Source organism: Mercenaria mercenaria, chromosome 12 (genome assembly GCF_021730395.1).
Source record: "Mercenaria mercenaria strain notata chromosome 12, MADL_Memer_1, whole genome shotgun sequence".
Lineage (NCBI taxonomy): Eukaryota > Metazoa > Mollusca > Bivalvia > Venerida > Veneridae > Mercenaria > Mercenaria mercenaria.
The window spans coordinates 8,183,505-8,205,947 of NC_069372.1; the positions used below are offsets into that span (position 1 = coordinate 8,183,505).

The following is a 22,443-nucleotide window of genomic DNA, read 5'->3' on the forward strand; positions in this document are numbered from 1 at the left end:
TGGACGATTTTCCGATGTACAATCAAGTAACCTCTGGGGCGGGGCCAATTTTACCCTGGGGGTCATGATTTGAACAAAGTTTGTAGAAGTCAATGTTACATATCAAATATCTAAGATCCAGGCCTTCTGGTTTACTTTGCTTAGCAAATTTATGAAGATTTCCCTATGTACAATCAAGTAACCCCTGGGGCTGGGTCAACTTGACCCTGGGGGGTCAAGATTGAACAAATTCTGTAGAGGTCCACCAGGCAATGCTACATGTCAAATATCTAAGCTCTAGGCCTTCTGGTTTATTTTTAGAAAAATTTTGGAAGATTTTCCTATGTAAAACCAAGTGACCCCTGGTGGGGTGGGTGGGGTTCTATTCTGACCCCGGGGGTCATGATCTGAACAAATTCTGTAGAGGTCCATTGGGCAATGCTACACATTAAATATCTAAGCTCTAGACCTTCTGGTTTATTTTTAGAAAATTTTTGAAGATTTTCCTATGTAAAATCAAGTGACCCCTGGCAATGCTACATGTCATATATCTAAGCTCTAGGCCTTCTGGTGTATTTAAAAAAAAAAATGAAGATTTTCCTATAAAAATCTACCTAAAATCAAGTGACCCCTGGGGTGGGGTCAATTTTGACCCCAGGGTCATGATTTGGAGAACTTTAGTAGAGGTCCACTAGGCAATGCTACATGTCAAATATCTTAGCTCTAGGGCTTCTGGTGTTGAGAAGAAGATTTTTTAAGATTTTCCTATCAGTTTTGACCCTAGGGTCATGATTTGAACAAAGTTGGTAGAGGTCCACTAGGCAATGCTTAACACCAAATATCTAAGCACTAGGGCTTCTGGGTTTTGAGAAGAAGATTTTTTTTAATTTTCCTATGTAAAATCACATGACCCCTTGGGCAGGATCAATTTTGACCCCAGGGTCATGATTTGAACAAATTTGGTAGAGGTCCACTAGGCAATGCTTCACACTAAATATCTAAGCTCTAGGGCTTCTGGCTTTTGAGAAGAAGATTTTTAAAGTTTTATCGTTTCGGTTGCCATGGCAACCAGAGTTCTGCATGGAATTCAATTCTTTGAATTTTTTTTGTAGAGCTTCACCCAAGGAACATTCCTGTGAAGTTTGGATGAAATTGGCCTAGCGGCTTATGAGGAGACTGATGTCGTTTAAAGCAAAAGTTTACGGACGGACAACGGACGCCGGACAAGTGCGATCACAAAAGCTCACCTTGTCACTCCGTGACAGGTGAGCTAAAAATTGGTCCAAGAGAATCATTCTAACTAAGTTTCATGATGATAGGTCAAAAATGTGGCATCTGCAATGTTGAGATGACCTAGTTTTTGATCCTACATGACCCAGTTTCGAACTTGGCCTAGGAATCATCAAGATAAACACCCTAACTAAGTTTCATGAAGATAAGGGTCATGAAGTCATGAATATTGACTCTAGACTGTTTACAAGCTTTCCTTTGATATAAGCAGGTGACCTAGTTTTGGATCCCACATGACCCAGTTTTCAACTTGACAAGGGAATCATCAACTTGATCAAGATAAACATTCTGACCGAGTTTAATGATATTGTAAAGCTTCTCCTTAGATTTGAGAACTGGTGACCTAGCTTTAGAGCCCACATGTCCCAGTTTCAATCCTGGCCTAAGAATCATCAAGATATAAATTATATTATCTGGCCAAGTTTTATGAAGATAGGATCATGCACTTGGACTCAAGTGAGTTAACAAGCTTTTCCTTTTATCTGACTGGGTGACATGTTTTTTGATGCCTATGACCAAGTTTTAAACTTGGCATAGGAATAATCAATATCTAGGGTGTTATACTCTGGTCAAAAGATCACTTTGGGCTCTAAACAAGTAAGTTTCCCGATGAATTTTTTGCAAATTCGTATTGGATCCATATGACACGGCAAACTCGTACGGGCGTCTACAAGTTTTTTTTAAAGTTTTGTGCAGACAACCTGCAATGTCCTCACAGGGCTTGCAAGGTGTTACAATCAGCCAAGAGGCTACAAATGGATATTTTTTCAGACGTTGCCAAACTGGTCTATTCTTATGGACATCATATGGACACCTTATGAGCACTGTATGAGCCAATGGGCATCGTACGAGGTACTGCCGGGCTCCTTGCCAGCTCCATATGACTTATCTGTGATGTCCATATAGATATCCAACAATTGAACAAGAGTGCCAGAATGTCACAATATATGCCCGTCACAGCAAATTTCTTTACTCTAGCACCTGTATTTGCAAATGGAATTTTCATTTTTCGGTTGTTTAGTAATCACTCTAAGTCTTTTGTTTTTCTAAGTCCACAAAAAAACTCCTTACCAGGTAGAGATACCTTAAAATACACCAAAAATTGGAAAGTAACATCTATGTTGTACCACACAAAAATGGTCATGGTTTTTCCCTACGGTCAATTATAAAATTAGAAATGCTCCGGACAAGGTTTTCATTCTTGTATCCTTTGACCTCTAAGTGTGACCTTGACCTTAGACCTAGAGACCTGGTTCTCACGCATGACACTCCACCTCATGGTGGTGAACATTTGTGCCAAATTATATCAAAATCCCTCTATGCATGAAGAAGAAATGCTCCAGACAAAGTTTTCATTCTTGTATCCTTTGACCTCTAAGTGTGACCTTGACCTTAAACCTAGGGACCTGGTTCTTGCGCATGACACTCTGTCTCATGATGATGAACAATTGTGCTGACTTTCATCAAAATCCCTCCATGCATGAAGAAGATATGCTCCGGACAAAGTCATTCTTGAATTTGACCTTTGACCTCTAAGTGTGACCTTGACCTTAGACCTAGGGACCTGGTTCTTGTGCATGACACTCCGTCTCATGATGATGAACAATTGTGCTGACTTTCATTAAAATCCCTCCATGCATGAAGAAGATATGCTCCGGACAAAGTCATTCTCGAATTTGACCTTTGACCTCTAAGTGTGACCTTGACCTTAGACCTAGGGACCTGGTTCTTGCGCATGACACTCCGTCTCATAATAGTGAACAACTGTGCTAAGTTTCATCAAAATCCCTCCATGCATGTAGATGATATGCTCCGGACAAGTCTGTGGACGCCGCCTGCCCGCCTGTCCGCCCGCCAGGGGCGTTCCCATAATATGTCCCGTTTTTCAAATGGGTGTATAAAAAGGAAATTTTATTGACGTCTCAAAACTGATTTCTTCTTATTGCATGGACACTGTGCCGACACTGTACGGGTGCCATGCGAACGCCTTACCAACCCAGGAGCACTGTACAATGTACGACCAGCCTCCTTGTGAGCTCCACATGACTTGTCTGCGATGTCTATATGGTTATCCTATGATGGCATCCTTTATAGATCGTACGGGGCCAGTAGGTACTCTGACCAGATGCTATGTTTGTAAAAAGACCGTAAGGATACTAAAATTGGTGGACTCATATGATTTTTTAAAACCATATGGCCATCGTACGGTTTTGTGACCTAGGCATTAACAAGCTTTTCCATTGATTTGACCAAAGAGCTATAAAAATAGATAGACATATCGGCAACTTGAAAAGCATACAGAGCAGCTCTCGCCAACATCACGTGGGAACTGAATGAGATCTCAGTTTACCGGTGTATGAAACAGACAGCAGAAAAATAAAAATTTGTGGCATGAAGATCTTTCTTTCAGATCGTTTGTTTATAATGGTAATAGTGTCTTTTTAATGTTACTAGTATTTTCTACATGGGGAAGGAATGAATTTATGACTGGAAGTCTGAGAAATCAACAGTTGTCGAAAACTGGATTCGATTCGGTTTATTACGTGCCTGCTGTATTGCCAGCATAATACTTTAATAAACGTCTGTTGATTTTATCACAAGTGATCAAGTCAGCAAACGCTTCAATAAGATAATGAGCTGACACAAGCTAACACGAGATTATCTCCTGTTGCCATTCTGTGTATTTTATACTTCTTTGATTTGACCTGGGGACCTAGTTTTTTTTATCCCACATGACCAGTTTCGAACTTGGCCTAGAGATCATGAAAATAAACATTCTGTGCAAGTTTGTATCAAATCAAAGCATGAATGAAACCTCTATATGGCTGAAAGGGCCAACATAAAAAGTATTGCCCCTTTCAGGGGAAGTAACACTATAGCATCCATGATGTAATCTAGCCGGTTTTCAAAGGAACCAAGATCATATGTGACTTAAGTTAAGTGTAAGTGTGGTCAAAATCGAATGCAAAATGTCACTTCTATTTTGATCACAAGGTAAAAATTAACAAATTTTGGCTCATTCAGGGGTTAGTCAGGTGCTGCAACTCTGGAACCTATGATTGGATCTGACGGATTCATCACAGAATCCAAGATCTATTGCTGTGAAAGATATTTTTCAAGTTTGTATCAAATAAATTCATAAAGGAAGTCTCTATTCTGGTACTGATGATAAAGTCGGACAGAAAATGAGGTTTTTTACCTGTAACATTTTTATTTCTGCAAATTGTTGTCAATGGTTGGTATCAAAATAAAGCTTAACTTTTACTGAATAGTTGACATAATTTAAATTTATATTTAGTAAGCAAACTCACAAAAAATGAAGCCCTGAAAGGGGTATGTAAAATGAGGACAGACAAATGTTGACTGATGATAAATTCGACAACTTTGTCATTTAAAAAACTAGAGTGTAAACAAGCTTTTCCTTTGATCTGACCTAGTGACCTAGTTTTTAACCCATCTGACCCAGATATGAACTTGACCTATAGATTATCAAGTCTAACATTCTGACCAAGTTTCATTAAGATATGGTCATAAATGTAGCCTCTAAAGTGTTAACTAACTTTTCCTCTGATTTGACCTGGTGACCTAGTTTTTGACCCCAGATGATCCAATATCGAACTTGTCCAAGATTTTATTGAGGGTAAAATTCTGACCAAGTCTCATTAAGATTGGGTCAAAATTGTGACCTCTGGAATGTTAACAAGCTTTTCCTTTGATTTGACCCAGTGACCTAGTTTTTGACCCAACATGACCCAGATTCAAACTTGACCTAAAGATCATCAAGTTTAACATTCTGACTAAGTCTCATGAAGATACATCATAAATGTAGCCTCTAGAGTGTTTAATAAGTTTTTCCTTTGATTTGACCTAGTGACCTGGTTTTTGACCCCACCTGACCCAGATTTAAACTTGACCTATAGATTATCAAGATTAACATTTTGACCAAGTTTCATTTAGATATGGTCATAAATGTGACCTCTACAGTGAAATCTAGCTTTTCCTTTGATTTGACCCGGTGACCTAGTTTTTTACCCTACATGACCTAGATTCAAAGTGGATCTTGAGATCATCAAGATTACCATTCTGAGCCAGTTTCATGAAGATACATTCATAAATGTGGCTTCTACAGTGTCAACAAGCTTAAACTATGATTTGACCTGGTGACCTAGTCTTTGACCCCAGATGACCCAATATCAAACTTGCCCAAGATTTTATTGAGGATAACACTCTGACCAAGTTTCAATAAGATCGGGTCAAAATTGTGACTTCTAGACCGTTAACTAGCTTTTCCTTTGATTTGACCTAGTGACCTAGTTTTTGACCCCAGATAACCCAATATCAAACTCGTCCAAGATTTTATTAAGGGTAATATTCTGACCAACTTTCATTAAGATTGGGCCAAATATGTGACCTCTAGAGTGATAACAAGCTTTTCCTTTGATTTGACCTGGTGACCTAGTTTTTCAACCCAGATGACCCAATATCGAACTCATCCAAGATTTTATTGAGGGTAACATTCTGACCAAGTTTCATTAAGATTGGGCCAAAAATGTGACCTCTAGAGTGTTAAAAGTCAAACTGTTGAAAGAACCTAACATGCCCCATGCACAACTACTGTTGGTACTGATCACTTGTGTGAAGTTCCATTAAATTGTGTCAAGGGGATGAGGAGAGATGGTGCGCACAAGATTGTGTCTATGTATATAGTATAGTAACAAAAAAAACAAAGTCCCATAACTCTGCAATTTTTTTTTCTAAAAGAACCTAACATGCCCCATGCACAACTACTGTTGGTACTGATCACTTGTGTGAAGTTTCATTAAATTGTGTCAAGGGGATGAGGAGAGCTGGTGTGCACAAGATTGTGTCTATGTATATAGTATAGTAACAAAAAAACAAAGTCCCATAACTCTGCAAATTTTTTTTCTAAAAGAACCTAACATGCCCCATGCACAACTACTGTTGGTACTGATAACTTGTGTGAAGTTTCATTAAATTCTGTCAAGGGGATAAGGAGAGATGGTGCGCACAAGATTGCGTCTACGGACAGACGGACAGACGGACAGACAGACAGACAGACAACCTGAAACCAGTATACCCCCCCTTACAACTTTGTTGTCGGGGGGGTACAACTAGAGCTATCACTAAAGGTGATGAATGTAGCCCCCGCATGCACTGACACAGTACATTGCAATTTGACACACACAAGATTGCATAATTATGTGGACCGTATGTATATAGACCGTACATGTATGTATACAGTATAGTAACAAAAAACAAAGTCCCATAACTATGCAGAATATTTATCTAAAAGAATGTAACATGCACCATGCACAACTAGGGTTGGTACTGATCACTTGTGTGAAGTTTCATTAAATTGTGTGCAAGGGTTTGGTAGATCAGGCACGCACAAGATTGCATATGCAGACTGTATGTACATAGTATGTTAACAAGAAACAAAGTCCCATAACTCTGCAATTTTTGTCGCTGAAAGAACCTAACATGCCTCATGCACAACTACTGTTGTTACTGATCACTTGTGTGAAGTTTCATTAAATTGTGTCAAGGGGATGAGGAGAGATGGTGCGCACAAGATTGTGTCTATGTATATAGTATAGTAACAAAAAAACAAAGTCCCATAACTCTGCAAAAAAATTTTCTGAAAGAACCTAACATGCCCCATGCACAACTACTGTTGTTACTGATCACTTGTGTGAAGTTTCATTACATTGTGTCAAGGGGATGAGGAGAGATGGTGCGCACAAGATTGTGTCTATGTATATAGTATAGTAACAAAAAAACAAAGTCCCATAACTCTGCAAATTTTTTTTCTGAAAGAACCTAACATGCCCCATGCACAACTACTGTAGTTACTGATCACTTGTGTGAAGTTTCATTAAATTGTGTCAAGGGGATGAGGAGAGATGGTGCACACAAGATTGTGTCTATGTATATAGTATAGTAACAAAAAAACAAAGTCCCATAACTCTGCAAATTTTTTTTCTAAAAGAACCTAACATGCCCCATGCACAACTACTGTTGGTACTGATCACTTGTGTGAAGTTTCATTAAATTGTGTCAAGGGGATGAGGAGAGATGGTGCGCACAAGATTGTGTCTATGTATATAGTATAGTAACAAAAAAACAAAGTCCCATAACTCTGCAATTTTTTTTCTCTAAAAGAACCTAACATGCCCCATGCACAACTACTGTTGGTACTGATCACTTGTGTGAAGTTTCATTAAATTCTGTCAAGGGGATAAGGAGAGATGGTGCACACAAGATTGTGTCTACCGACAGACGGACAGACAGACAGACAACCTGAAACCAGTATACACCCCCTTACAACTTTGTTGGTGGGGGGTGGGTACAATTCAAAAATGTAAAAAATATCAGGTATACAAATCTGGGACATAAAAAATGAAAATTACATAACACAATCATGAAACTGTTTTATGAAGTATGTCATGTTTAAAATTATATTTCAGGATGTTTCATACACCAGATTACTATCACAATATATCCATGAGACTGTCAGAGGTCCTCGATGATATTGGAGTGAATGAAAATATTGTGATGAAGAGGAGGAGGACAGCTTTACTGAGAGAAACTATGAAGACAATCACATACAGAGCAACTGGTACACAAATCACTGTTTATAAATTAGGTAGTCAATCAGAAGGCACCACAACAATAGGACTGAAATCAGATACTGACACACTTCTCTGTACAGATGATATGATTGTTCTACAGGACTGGTCTGAATGGACTCCAGGTAAAGATAAGTTCCTGATGATTCAGAATGAAACAACCCCACCTGGTTATTGTCTTCTACAGGCACTTAGAGATGATGCTCCACTTCCTGATACAGTTGAAACAGGTAGTGAGTTTGTAAAGGATATTCATGGACGGATCTTGATGAAGAACACAATAATTGATGCTACAATGCCAGAAGGACATCAGCGACAAGGACCATCAGCAACATTTGCTGCACACGACTTGGTAAAAGCAATTCCTTGTACATCATGGCCCCAGGCATCAAGAGCTTGGCTGCACCAGCAAGAAACAAATACATGGCCAACAGCAGAAATGAAGAGATATGCAAAATCAACAAAGTGTTTTGTTGTTGGTGTTGGCAGCAGAGCAAGTGAAAATGCAGCCTTTGAATGGAGACTTTCTACCTCATTAGCTGAATGCTGCTTGATGTTTAATTTGAATATTACTCAGATAAAATGTTATATCTTAATGAAAATGATTCTTAAAACATACATTTATGTTGAAAATCTTGCCAATGAAAGTTACATTTCAAGTTTCATGTGTAAAACTGTTTTATTTCACTGTATAGCAAGTAAACTTTCATGTGTATGGAAGGAGTATAATATATTAAACTGTTTAAGTTACTGTCTGTTTACACTGAAAAATTGTTTATTGAATGAACACTGTCCCCATTTCATTGATCATGAAAATAATTTAATGGCCGGAAAATTTTCTGCTGAAGTCAAACAGCAGTTACTTGAAAGAATGTCAACTTTGATACCATTTGATGGCATTTCTCTTTTTGGAATTCCAATTGATGACCTTGGTGAAAGACTCCAGATTAAGCTCAATATGATAAATGAAGTACATCATGATATACCACAGCCAGATGAGTGCACAAGGCTTGTAACCAGTAATTTATTAGCTAATATAACTCAAAATGTTTTAAACATAGTGAAGAATGTAGGTGAAAGTCTAGAAATACTATTACAGAAAGCAATACAACTAAAAAGATACTACAGAGCTGGTAGCATGTTAGAGAGGACAGCATGCAGACTTTTAGTACCTTGGCTTTGTACATCAATAGGATCTCTGATAGCCTCACAGAACATTCAGATTAACAACACAGTTTCTCCTCAAGCAATTACATGGATTGCAGCTGGACTGGACTCAGATGCTGCTTCAAGCAGACTAAAACTTGCATCTATAATGTACTGTGTAGGCAATGCAGAAATAGCTGCTTTAATTCTTTCTCATATAGAAGAACAATATAAAACAGAAGTTACTGAGCCTATATGTGACTGCTATCATTTCTATAGACCTTACAATAGGAGAGGATTTGCTCGACTTTCTAGTCAATATGGTGTAGAGGCTTTCAAATATATTGTTGCATTTTGTGCAAAATTTTTCACTAGGGAAATAAACTGTGTACCACATGAACTTCAGTATGAAATGTTTAGGTCAACACAAGAGGACCTGCTACATAGAGGTATGTTTGATGACTGGATGGACAGTGCTGTAGTAGACTCACTTCCATACCTTTACTTTCTACAGTACAAGACATATAGTCTCCTACAGAGACCCGATGAACAGCAACAAGCACTGAACAAACTTGGGTGGGTCATTAGAACAGAGCCCAACCTTGGACACAGAGAAACAGCACTGAATTTACTGGGACAGTGCATGGAACAGGAGAACAGGCCTGTTGATGCTCTACAATGTTACATGTCATCTTTACACCTCAGAGAAAGAAACAATGCTGCTAGATTTCATATATGCAGGTGTTTGGCTAATACAAACTCATAAAGATCTACCTACCTGAACTGACTGGCATGTCTGATCTTTAACTGGCACAATGACAATAAGGAGCTGTGTTCAATAAACGCTTGATGCCCCCAGTGGCATCCTTGTCGATAGATTTTGCACCCAAGTCCAAAACGAGGTCAAGGTCAAACTAAGGTCAGGTGATGTTTGAAGATAAGGAATGGTTACAGTTTACATCTGTAGTAGTATCAATTCATTCTTGTAAGGGGTATTGATGCTAGACGAAACAGTCCCATTTAGTTAACCAGGAGACGGCCCATATAAAGCAACTTAAGTCCAAAATGAGGTAAAGATCAAGGTCAAACTGAGGTCAAGTGATGTCTGAAGATGAGGAACGGTCACAGGTTACATCCGCATTAGTATCAAGTCATTCTAGTAAGGGGTATTGATGCTAGACGAAATGTTCCCATTTGGTTAAACCTTGTACGGACGGATGGATGGATGGCAAACGGATGAACGGACAGGACAATCACTATATGCCTCCCGCATCAGTAGATGCTGGGGGCATAAAAATACTTCACATTTTAACAAGAGCCCGTAGAACACAAAATGCTCCCCCTCACTCCCCCCTTGATGCATTCAGTAATTGCATGATGAACAGAAATTTTTTCGTTACTGTGCACAAAAGTTCTACTGTTCTTGGTCCAAGTGACCTTGACCTTTGACCTATTGATATCAAAGTCAATAAGGGTCATCTGCTGGTTATGATAAACCTTCCTATCATGTTTCGGGATCCTAGGCCCAAGCATTCTCAAGTTATCGTCCGGACACATTTAAGCTGTTCCAGATCAGTATGACCTTGACATTTGACCTACTGATCTCAAAATTAATAGGGGTCATCTACTGGTCATGCTCAACCTCCCTATTAAGTTTCTTAATTCTACACCCAAGCATTCTCAAGTTATTGTCTGAAAACTATTTTACTGTTCCAGGTCCGTGTCCTTGATTTTTGGCCTTCTGACCTCAAAATCAATAGGGGTCATCTGCTGGTCATGACCAACTTCCCTATCAGCTTTTGCAATCCTAGGATCAATCGTTCTTGAGTTATCATCCAGAAACTGTTAAACTATGATTGGTCACTGTGACCTTCACCTTTGACCTACTGACCTCAATATCAATAGGGGCCATTTGCTGGTCATGACCAACCTCCCCATCACCTTTCATGATCCTAGGCCCAAGTGCTCTTGAGTTATTATCCGGAAACTGTTTAACTGTTCTGGGTCACTGTGACCTTGACCTTTGACATACTAATCTCAAAATCAATAGAGGTCATCTGCTGGTTATGACAAACCATCCAATCCTCAGCTCAAGCGTTCTTGAGTTATCATCCGGAAACGTATTGGTCTACATACCAACTGACAGACCGACCGACATATGCAAAACAAGATACCACTACTTCTTTGAAGAGGGACATAAAATATTGTTATTCTTGTTATGAGACAGTGAGCTTGTTATGAGCCAAGGACCCCATTGGAAATAAGTTGAAAAACTTTATTGTTTACCGTATTTTGGTGTGTATAGGTCGCGATAATGTATAGTCCGCATCTAATTTTTGCTCTGGAAATGGTCGGAAAACTTAAGTTCTAGCATATTAGTCGCAGTTAAATTTCGGATTTTTTCCCCAGCAATATTTAATATTTACCGGCAAAAAAGTTATGGCGGCGGCCATATTGATGCCGCGGACTGAATTATTATCAGAACCTGATTGGTGGAAATCGGACAGTGTTATTTTCGATCCCAACCGTTTCGTACCAACAGTAGTATCGGAAACAGACTACATCAAAGAAAAGCGGCTTTTTGACACTAATTGGCAGCAGATGATTTGCGTTACATTCTGTAATTATGCAAGTTTAAGTGTGAATTGTTTGCACAGCAATTATAACACCTTTCTGTATCATGTAATTAACTGCGTTCTTTTGATTCTGAGTAAAAAGATTAACAAAATATCTCTTTTTGGATTTTTTTCTTTCATTTAAAAATCAAATGTAAAAAATTATCGTTTAAGTTTTTTAATATGCTAAGAATTAGTATAAACACTGTTTGGAATGGAGGACGGATCTGTCCGGATTTTATCCAACCCGGAGTACATGTCAATGGCGTCCAGTAAAATGAAAGTAGAAACAAACGTAATTCAAACCGCAAAAACATCTTTGAATTAAAGTCATTCGTAATTTTAGTAGTCTGTATGGGTTATTTACGATATATTTTATTGAAAGTAACCGCTATTGGTTGAAAAGCCGCCGATATTGATATTTTTTTATCCATTTTGTTCGTTCGTAACAGATGCACGTAATTTTGCGAGAGTTACAGTCAGAAAATTGGCCCGAAAAAAACTCTGCTGGCAATATTCTGTCGTATAGGTCGCAGGAACTTTTTCAGGCAGCAAAATGGGTAGAAAAAGTGTGACCTATACACACCAAAATACGTATCCTTTGGTATAGATATGTCTCTAAATTTATATATGTTAAAAAGGGTTAGTTTTTTTTTTTTTAGGCCAGAGTTTTTTTATTTTTCGTTTTACGGGAGCGCCGGTCCTAAATATTGCAAAAGTGGAATAAAATTAAAATTCATTTTCCCGAGTTTTATTTTATTTTTTCCGCCGGTCGGCTGTTTACAGCCCCAAAGAAAATAAAATTAGTGTATTCACCTGGACGTAATTTCACAGGAAGGGAGTCTAACGCGTGCAAAATATCGTGTTTTGCCGCACATTTATCGGCATTTACAGGGTGTAAAATTCCACTCGGCTGCTCGCATTGGCGAGTTAAGTCCGAGTAGGACGAGTGGACCTCGCTGTGTACTCGGACGATCGGGCGAGTGGTTTTTTTACGTCCTTACTTTACTAAAATTCAGAAATTACATCTACAAAACGTCAACAAACTTTGAGATGGTTCAGTCGCTACCCGGATTGACTGGAATTTACCCGCGAATCGTACAGATATCAAAACGTCATGCCGGTAATTTTCCATTCCACAAGCACGTGTGACCTTAGTATCGTAACATCTAATTTACATCGACACGTACACAAAAACCGTGCGTAGTGCATTCATTATTTAATATTTTCGCTTCAAGTTTTCAACACCCCTTGAGAGATAATACTTTTTGATTTCTATAATGATTTTAATAAGATATCGACAGAAATGTAGGCAAAATTCTATAAAAACGGTCGAATTTTCATATAATCATTTGTAAAAATTCAAACAGCGCGATCTTAGTTACTTATTTCTTTCTAAAAGTAAATAAATGATGAATACTATGGGCTTAAAATTCAGACTTTTGACCAGAAAGTACAAAAAACAGAATAAAAAAATCTTAAATAATGAAAAAGCGGCTGCGATTACAATACATGGAGTAAGACGATTTTTGGCAAACAGATTTCTGTTAGTGCGGCAGAATAGGTTACGTGACCTCGTGAACGTAAGTAGAAATGCGATTTTAAAATAAAGCAATGTATTGTCACTGCGGGTTTTAATAAGTTTTAAATGAATATTTGTACATGTATTTTTTGACCAACAATTTAAAAGTTTTTCTTGTCAAACAATAATGTAAATTCCTCGAGGGCAAATAGGTCACAGAGGTAGGATATCCACTATAGTAACTATCGTTTGAGACATTTACCTTTTATACGGGATATAGCACATTCGCTTTTTGATAACAAATTAAAGAAGAAATTTTTTATTGATTTCTATTTCTCAGCAATTTTAAGAACCGATGTGGTACGATCAGACAGTGATACATGCACATGGCGCGAAAACATGACGTAATGCCATGACAATCTTGAGCAAAAATACCGCTTTGATCTCCGCTTCAGATGTCAAGATACTGACACACTTCTTTTAGCTCTTAGAGGGGGTGTAAATTGATCATGAAAACAAGGTCAACATTACTTAGTTTATCACTGAATAATTACCGATAATCTTTAACGTTTTTTTCTCTCTCTTTCTTACACGGGTGGATGGACGATGATTGTGTCCAAAATTTTTTAGACACTTTTCAAAATATATATTTTTCGGGAAATAATACTATTGAACATAATACTCATTTCATAAAAGTGACAATATTAAAAGTATTAAATTGTCTAAAGATTGTCTTACTCACATTTTGTTTTCAATAGATTCAACTTACAAGTTTGCCATAGAAAGGTAATACAATATCAAAGGTCCTTTGACATTAAATTTTATTCAAAACATTAATTAGTTGTTTGCAGAACAAATAAATGTTTGTAACAGCAGATTTTTTTACATTTTTATTTCAATGGTGACCCCTCACACTTTACACAGGCTTGGGACTGTCTGGCATAAAGCAGCTGGTAGTGTTGGCAAAATCTCAGACAGATGGTCCATTTCTTTTGTAACTTCAATAGAATTCATAAGTGTATAAAGAATAATAAAGAATACTTTTTATTGGAGACAATATTTTGACAAAAAGTGATGCAACTTCAGTACTTGAACTTAGTGTAGTATAAAAAGGTGCAAATTACAGAAGCAACTTCAGTACTTGAACTAAGTGTATTATAAAAAGGTGCAAATGAGTTAAATGAGGTAAATTTTCAGATTACTTTTTGCTAGATTATCTTTCGTTTTTCATCACTGAAAAAAAATCTTGCCCTCTGCACTGTGACTGTTATTCAAAGTTATTAAATACTTTATTTTGCTGATAAAATCCAGTATATTATGAGCTGGCATAAACTGTAAAGTTAGCTCGTTAAAGATGATATTGGTGAAAGATACAATAAGTAAATATTATGTATAAAAAGCAGAGGTTACACAGCAGAAGATGCAAGCAAACCAAACCACCAACACTACTATACTACTAAGCCACTTTATACCAGACGTGTTTAGTCTCTACTTGCTGTCACTGAAATTTACTGTGACTGTTGTAACAGATAAAATAATTTTTGTCTTCCCCTTAAATTAAGTAAAACAAGCTTTCTGAATTTTAAAGACTTGCCAGTGTGAGTTACAGTGCCTGAAGCAGTTTATTCACAAGTATGCATGAAACTTTTATTCAATGTTCATCCTGTATAAATGGCTTTTATAGTCTTAAAACATAACAATACATCACAATATTAAATACTGGACACAAACACAAGTAAACAAAACTTGAAACGAAAGTTCATCAAAATAAAAAAAATCTTAAAAAATTCTATTTTATTTTTATTTTTTTCCGAGATGCTGACTTTCAAGCTTTTTATTTTTATTTTTATTCCCTCCTCCCCCTGCTCATTTTTCAAAAATCTCCCGTAAAACGAAAGATAAAAAAACTCTGGCCTTAAGGATAACATGGTGTAATAGCCATATTTCATATCTTGTAACTGGATAATAATATTTAAATGAAATTTGGTCACTTTAAAGACATTCAAAATTAAAAACTTTTCACCAAGAGATTTTTCAAATTTTGTCATTTTTGGGGGAGATAATCGGTATTGAAGTTAACATTGATACCTATGGGAAATATATAATTTCTTTGATTATGAAAATCTGAACTTGAGTTTCGAGAAAGTTTTGCGGTAGAAAGCTGCATTATATGATTCTGATACAAATATAAAAAAGAAATCTAAAATTCCCCGTAGGGAAAAGGAGAATAGTTTTCAGGGGAGATAACTCATGAAAACCCAAAATTATCAGGGGAGGAAATCTAAAGGAAATCTTTGAAAACTTCTGTCACTATATAACTTGTCAATATGCACCTTATTTCTATCGTTTGACATTTTTAAAGCTTACATGATCAAGTTGTATATACGCTTTTGGTGAAATTGAGGCCTATTACACCATGTTATCCTTAATTAATTAGAGATATAACATGTAGCTATTTCTGTGATACAATTGAATGTTTGCTTGTACAGCTTGTTTAAATGGGTCAGCCGTGTTGATGTACTTATAAAATAGACTTGCCCTGTTTATAAGTTGATCAGGGCTACGGATATGTATTGTATTTTGCCATCGGAATATATCTATAAAATACTGCTTCCCCTTCTGTTTGGATCCGTCCATGTTTATAAACACGTTTGTTTATTTTATGGACTGTACTGGATTTGTTCTTCATGTTAAAGTTGTAATGTTTGTAATCATGACATATCTATTCACAAATAAATCCATCTATCTATATTATCTACACTTATCAGGAATAGTTTCTCAATGAGAGTGAATATCAGTAAAACTTTTTAACCTATTTTAGCCATCCTACAGAAAAGGTTATCATACTTGCAATAGGCACATCAAATTTCACAAATACTGTGTACATGATTATCTAATTTGAGATAAAAATGATCATACTTTAAAAATGTTCACCACCACTGTAAATGAGTAGCTTTAAATGTACTGACTTTAATTTCACATCTGCACTGTGAATGTACAGCTTCAAAATGTACTGACTAATTTCACCCTTGCACACTAAGAATGTACTGACTTGGATTTCACTATTGCCCGCTAAGAATGTACTTATACAGGGAAAAGTGACCACACCCTATGGCGGCCATGTTTTATTTTTGACGAATCAAAATAATTTGAACAATCTTGGTAGAGGGTCATACAAGGACTGGTAGTGTAAAATTATTTTAAAACCCGGCAAGCAGTTTCACACAAGAAGATCATTTTAATTTCCACTATATACATATAGGGAAAAGTAACCACGCCCTCTTGCGGTCATGTTTTTTGACGAATCAGAAAAAATTGAACAGTATTGTGAAAGGTCACATAAGAACCATTGTGTAAAATTATTTTAAAATTTGGCTAGCAGTTTCACACAAAAAGATTTTCAAAGTTTCCACTATATATATAGGGAAATGTGACAAAGCCCTCTGGTGGCCATGTTTTTTGATGAATCAAAATAATTTGAACAATCTTGGTAGAGGGTCACACAAGGACCATTTGTGTAAAATTATTTTGAAACCTGCCCAGCAGTTTCACACAAGAAGATTTTTTGAATTTCAACTATATACATATAGGGAAAAGTGATCATGCTCCCTTGCGGCCATGTTTTTTGACGAATTGGTATGATTTGAACAATCCTGGTAGAGGGTGACTATTTGTGTGAAATTATTTCAAAATCAGACCAATGGTTTAGGAGATGTTGTCTGAAGATTTTTCTATTTTTAGCTCTGGTGGCCCATATGTGCAATCAAGCGGAACTGTTAACAACTTTGGTAGAAGACCATGCAAGGAACATCCATGCCAAGTTTCATCAAAATCCATTCAGTGGTTTTGGACGAGATGTCTTTTAAACACAATTGTTGACGACGGACTGACGGACGCACGACGGACACAGCGTGATCACAATAGCTCACCCTGAGCATTGCTCGGGTGAGTTAAAAATACTTAAATATTAACTTTTTGATATGCTTTTTTTACAGTAATTGTGCAGAACCTATAAACCAATAAATACTAAATCAAAGCAATTTTTATTTTTCATTTTTGTCCAGTGCTAATATTTTGTTTGTTTTTTAGTTTTAAACCTATTTATAGTAAAAGTTCTTACAACATTTGTCAACTAGGCTTGATAACTGCAGCCTGAATATAATAATGGAATTATGAGCACCACAATCACTGGGGTTTGAACCTGTATCAGGTGTCCCTTAAAGAATTTATTCCCGGCACCTGTTGGCACTGGGTAAAACCACCAACCTTTCATAAGCCAGCGGGATGGCTTCTATGCATCCTTGATAAATCTGACTGAATCTTAGTAAAATAGAAACTGTTCTAATTGGAAAACAAGAGGGCCATGATGGCCCTATATCGCTCACCTGTTATCATTGCACTTGAGGACAAGAAGGTCCTCAGTAAAATATCAAAGTCCAAAAGACAGGAACAACAAAGGGAAGAAATTTAACCAAAAAGAAAAAAAAATTCTTACAAGGTATAGATATGTCAAAATACACCTAAAAATTGGAGGTACCATCCATGTTGTACCACAGAAAAGTGGTCTCGGTTTTTCCCTACGGCCAATAATAAAAAAGTTACTAAAAATAAGCTATTTATAGTAACGTTAAAGGGAAGTAATTAAAAAAAGTATTGTAAGTGAACAAAAGAAGGATCTGCCAAATAAACCTGTTGACAAATGAAATTTCAGATCAGTATCTTCATTAGTTATGGAGATATACCCATTTTAATTTGAAATAAAGGGAGGTAATTTGACATAAAACCAGTCCATAGTTATCTACCCTGATTGTCTCTGTCCAACTAATAACAATAATGAAATTTCAAATAAGTCCTATAAGTACTTACTGATATAAATCCATTTTGATTACAATCAGGGGAGGTACTCAGATATAAAATAACTCTGGAACCTACGATTGGATCTGATTTGTCATGGAATCCAAGATTTATTGTTGTTGAAGATATTTTGGAAGTTTGTATCAAATAAAACCATAAATGAAGTCTCTATATGGCTGCAAAAGCCAAAATAGCCAATTTTGGACCTTTAAGGGGCCATAACTCTGGAACCCATAATGGAATCTGGCCAGTTGAAGAAAGGAAGCAAGATCTCATGGTGATACAAGTTGTGTGCAAGTTTGGTTAAAATCAAATCATAAATGAAGCTGCTATTGTGCAGACAAGGTCAAAATAGCTAATTTTGGCCCTTTAAGGGGCCATAACTCTGGAACCCATTGTGGGATCTGGCCGGATCAAGAAAGGAACCGAGATCTTATGGTGACACAAGTTTTGTGCAAGTTTGATTAAATTCAAATCATAAATGAAGCTGCTATTGTGCAGACAAGGTCAAAATAGCTTATTTTGGCCTTTCAGGGGCCATCACTCTGGAACCCATAAAGGAATCTCGCCAGTTCAAGAAAGGAACCAAGATTTTATGGTGATACAAGTTGTGTGCAAGTTTGGTTAAATTCAAATCATAAATGAAGCTGCTATTGTGCAGACAAGGTCAAAATAGCTAATTCTGGCCCTTTAAGGTGTCATAACTCTGGAACCCATAATGTAATCTGGCCAGTTCAAGAAAGGAACCAAGATCTCGTGGTGATACAAGTTGTGTGCCAGTTTGGTAAAAATCAAATCATAAATAAAGCTGCTATTGTGCAGACAAGGTCAAAATAGCTAATTTTGGTCCTTTCAGGGGCCATAACTCTGGAACCCATAATGGGATCTGGCCAGTTCAAGAAAGGAACCGTGACCTTATGGTGATACAAGTTGTGTGCAAGTTTGGTTAAAATAAAATCATAAATGAAACCACTATCGTGCAGACAAGGAATTGTTGACGCACGGACACACGCACGGACGGACTGATGACAGACGATGGACGAAGGGTGATCACAAAAGCTCACCTTGTCACTATGTGACAGGTGAGCTAAAAATATAAAAGCAAGGGCCATTATTTGGCTACAAATCGTTTTTTCAGACCAAAAGTAAAACATGAATCTGTGGACCATCTCACTAAAAAGTTTATTATTCCCATGTATACCTAACAAAAATGCCAAACTGTCACAAAATATGCATATCTAAATATTCAGTTACATATCATGAAAAGATTTCAAGTAATTCAAGGCCATTATCCAAGAATGCCTGGGGTGATTTGGGTGGTTGTCGAACTTGGCCAAGATATTATGCCCACAAACATTGTCATTAAGTCTGGTGAAGATGGTATGACAACTGTTCGACTTAGCGGGCGGACAAGCTAAATTTGCAGATTTCAAGTAATTCAAGGGCTATAATCCAAGAGTGCCTTGGGCGATCTGACTGTTTATCCATCCTGGCTGAAATATTATGCCAACAAACATTGTCAGCAAGTTTGGTGAAGACCAGATGAAAACTGTTTGACTTAGAGAGCGGACAAGGCTAAATTTGCAGTTTTTTGAGTAATTCAAGGGCCATAATGAAAAAGTGCCTGGGGCAATTAGGCTGGTTATCAAACATCATCGAGATATTTTACCCACAAACAATATCAGCAATTATGGTGTAGATCGGATGAAAATTGTTTGACTTAGAGAGCGGACAAGGCTAAATTTGCAGATTTCAAGCAATTCAAGGGCTATACTCGAAGAGTGCCAGTGAATTGGCTGGTTATCAAACCTAGATATTATGCCCATAAACATTGTCAGCAAGTTTGGTGAAGATTGGATAAAAACTGTTGACTTTGAGAGCAGACATACTTTTGGACGCCGACCACCTGCCGTCCGCCGCATGTGTTCACATAATACTCTCTGCTCTTTCAGAGATGGGTGTATAAAAATGTGTGGAAAGCAAAAAGTAGCAAAAAGTAACAATGTGTAACTCAACTTAAAATCATTAAACTGAAACCGAGAAATACTTTATCATTCTAACTAAGCCTTACTAAGCATAAATCTCAATATGGCAAAATATTCAAATGGATCAACAGAATGAATTTTTCTTGTTTTTTCAATTTGGAATTTTTCAACTTTCCATTACATAAGTTGTCTTGTTTTTCAAACAGGCATTTAAAGACACTGAAGAGGTAATAAACATGTGATATTAAGCAACTAAAGGGAGACAACATATGACTGATATTATTTTTGTGCAAATCAGTCATTGCACTTTTATCTCCCTTCCAACAATATCTCAGGAGGCAGAGCTAAGGGGAATAATCGTTGTATTACCTTTCAACTGCTGGTGTGTCAGTGGCTGGCGTCTCTTCAAGTTTGACTGGTTCCGGTTCTTTTGGTTCCTCTACTTGCTTCATCTTTCTTGTTCTCTCAATCGGTTTCTTTGTCTACAACATCCAATGAAAGAAATTACTTTTGTTATATTCCATAATATCATTTAAATTTTTGTGGTGGCCTTTATCTGAGTCAGTCAACGAGGCAGTTACATGGTTCCAATCCTGGATACCTCCTAACAGTGATTCAGTTACACACAAAAGATACTGTTGGATCTATCATCTTTTTCCTAGTCATTTTTCGTGACTTTTTTTAAAATGTAAACTTATATACATGTACATTTTCTTTTTTTTTCTTTTTTTTAGAGCAAAAAACAAGATAATTAGAAATTTCTAATATATTAACATTATCAATTATTAATTTTCTAACTGGTTCTTGACTGCAGTATTTTTAAAGATAATGGAAGGAAGCACTGCCATTCAAATGCAGGAATTAAAGGTTTCACAATAAAACTGACCAATAAGATTTTTTAAAAGCAGGAGTGAGTTCGGGTTTAACGTCTTTTTCAACATTTTTTCAGTCAGCTTTATAGTGCTGCCTCACTGGAATGTCAGGCTTATGACAGGTGTCTAGAAACCCCACCAAGTCACATTATACTGACACCAGGCTGATCAGTCCTAGTACTATCCTCTTAATTCTGAAGGCCAAGTGAGGAAGCTACTAATACTATATCTTTATGACTTTGGTATGACGCAGCCAGGGATCAAACCCACGACCTCCGACACTCAAAGGGGGCGCTCTACCACTAGGCTACTGAGGTGGTGCCAAAATATATAGCGTGAAATAGGTAAATCTATAAACTTACCTTTTTATTTATACAACCCCTCTTTTTTGCCGGTGCCGCAGTGGTAGGCAAGGGAACCTCCTTTGGAACAATGGTCTGCTTTTGAGGTTCTGGGCTCGGAGGGGGCTGACGTGGACTTTCAGCTCTGTTATTATTGTCACTGTCTGAACCACTGGGGACAACCACTGACTCTGTCACTGTCTGTAAATTTGAAGTAGGATAGCAAAATTACTCAATCTTCAATGCAAAGAAAATTTTCACATTTGTCAACAATCTGAAAGAAAACTGTTTGTTTATATTATAAGTATTCAATATATACTACTCTCGCACGGTATTTGTAACAATAAATGTTACTATTGAGAAAAGGGGAATCGGGTAGTGAAACCATTATCCGTAACAAAATAGTTGTACTAATTTTGAAACGTATTGACTATAAAGAAAAATTTACCATGAAATAAACCAGAATTATCACTAAAGACATAATAACCTTTTCCAATAATGTTTTCGTTATCGTTCTCTATTTATACCTGATGAGCGGTGAAAGTAAAAGTAGTCTATCTGCTTCAATGATACGAACTTGGCTCTCTTTTACTCTCACACATCTTTCTACCTCTTAAATTGCACATACATCCCTTTCACTCACTCTCACTGACTTTCTGCTTCCTTAATTATGTTCCTTGATGTACTGATATTTACTATTCGTATTTATCATGCTGGATACAGTTGATTCAGCCTTTGCGACTGATGCAGATCATGATCAGCCTGCACATCCATGCAGTCTGATCAAGATCTGCACTGTTCACAATTTACCTTCACATTAAATGTCCTGACAAATTGATACCACTCTTAACAGAGTGTCTAAACAAATAGTAAGAAATATATAAGGCACCCATGACTTTAAAAAAAACACCTTATAATACAGCCTCATTAGATAATAAAAAATTTCCTCACTAAAATGGCTTAAAAATGTGACAGACATGACAAAAAGAACTATTTCTATCCATACCTACTGATAAACAATAGATCGAGCTTGCTCTGGGCAGTATTGAACAAACTGACGCAAATGTAATTAGACCTTATTAACTTTGCACAGTTACAGATCAATGAAAAACTTGCCTTCATAAATATTGAAATAATCGAACAGTTAAATCAATGATATGCCTAGAACATTACTGGTAATGACTCCAGT

The 22,443-nt window shown here is 36.9% G+C and overlaps 1 protein-coding gene across 1 annotated transcript in view; it reads right to left on the bottom strand.

Annotated features, from left to right (window-relative positions):
* Nucleotides 1–22,443, bottom strand: part of LOC123535376 (uncharacterized) — a 120,247-nt gene that overhangs the window by 29,487 nt on the left and 68,317 nt on the right. The window contains exons 10-11 of the mRNA XM_053518926.1: nt 21,276–21,455; nt 20,411–20,523 (exon numbers count right to left, since the gene is read on the bottom strand). Of these exons, the coding sequence (XP_053374901.1) occupies nt 20,411–20,523; nt 21,276–21,455 (293 nt within the window). The remainder of the gene's footprint in view (nt 1–20,410; nt 20,524–21,275; nt 21,456–22,443) is intronic.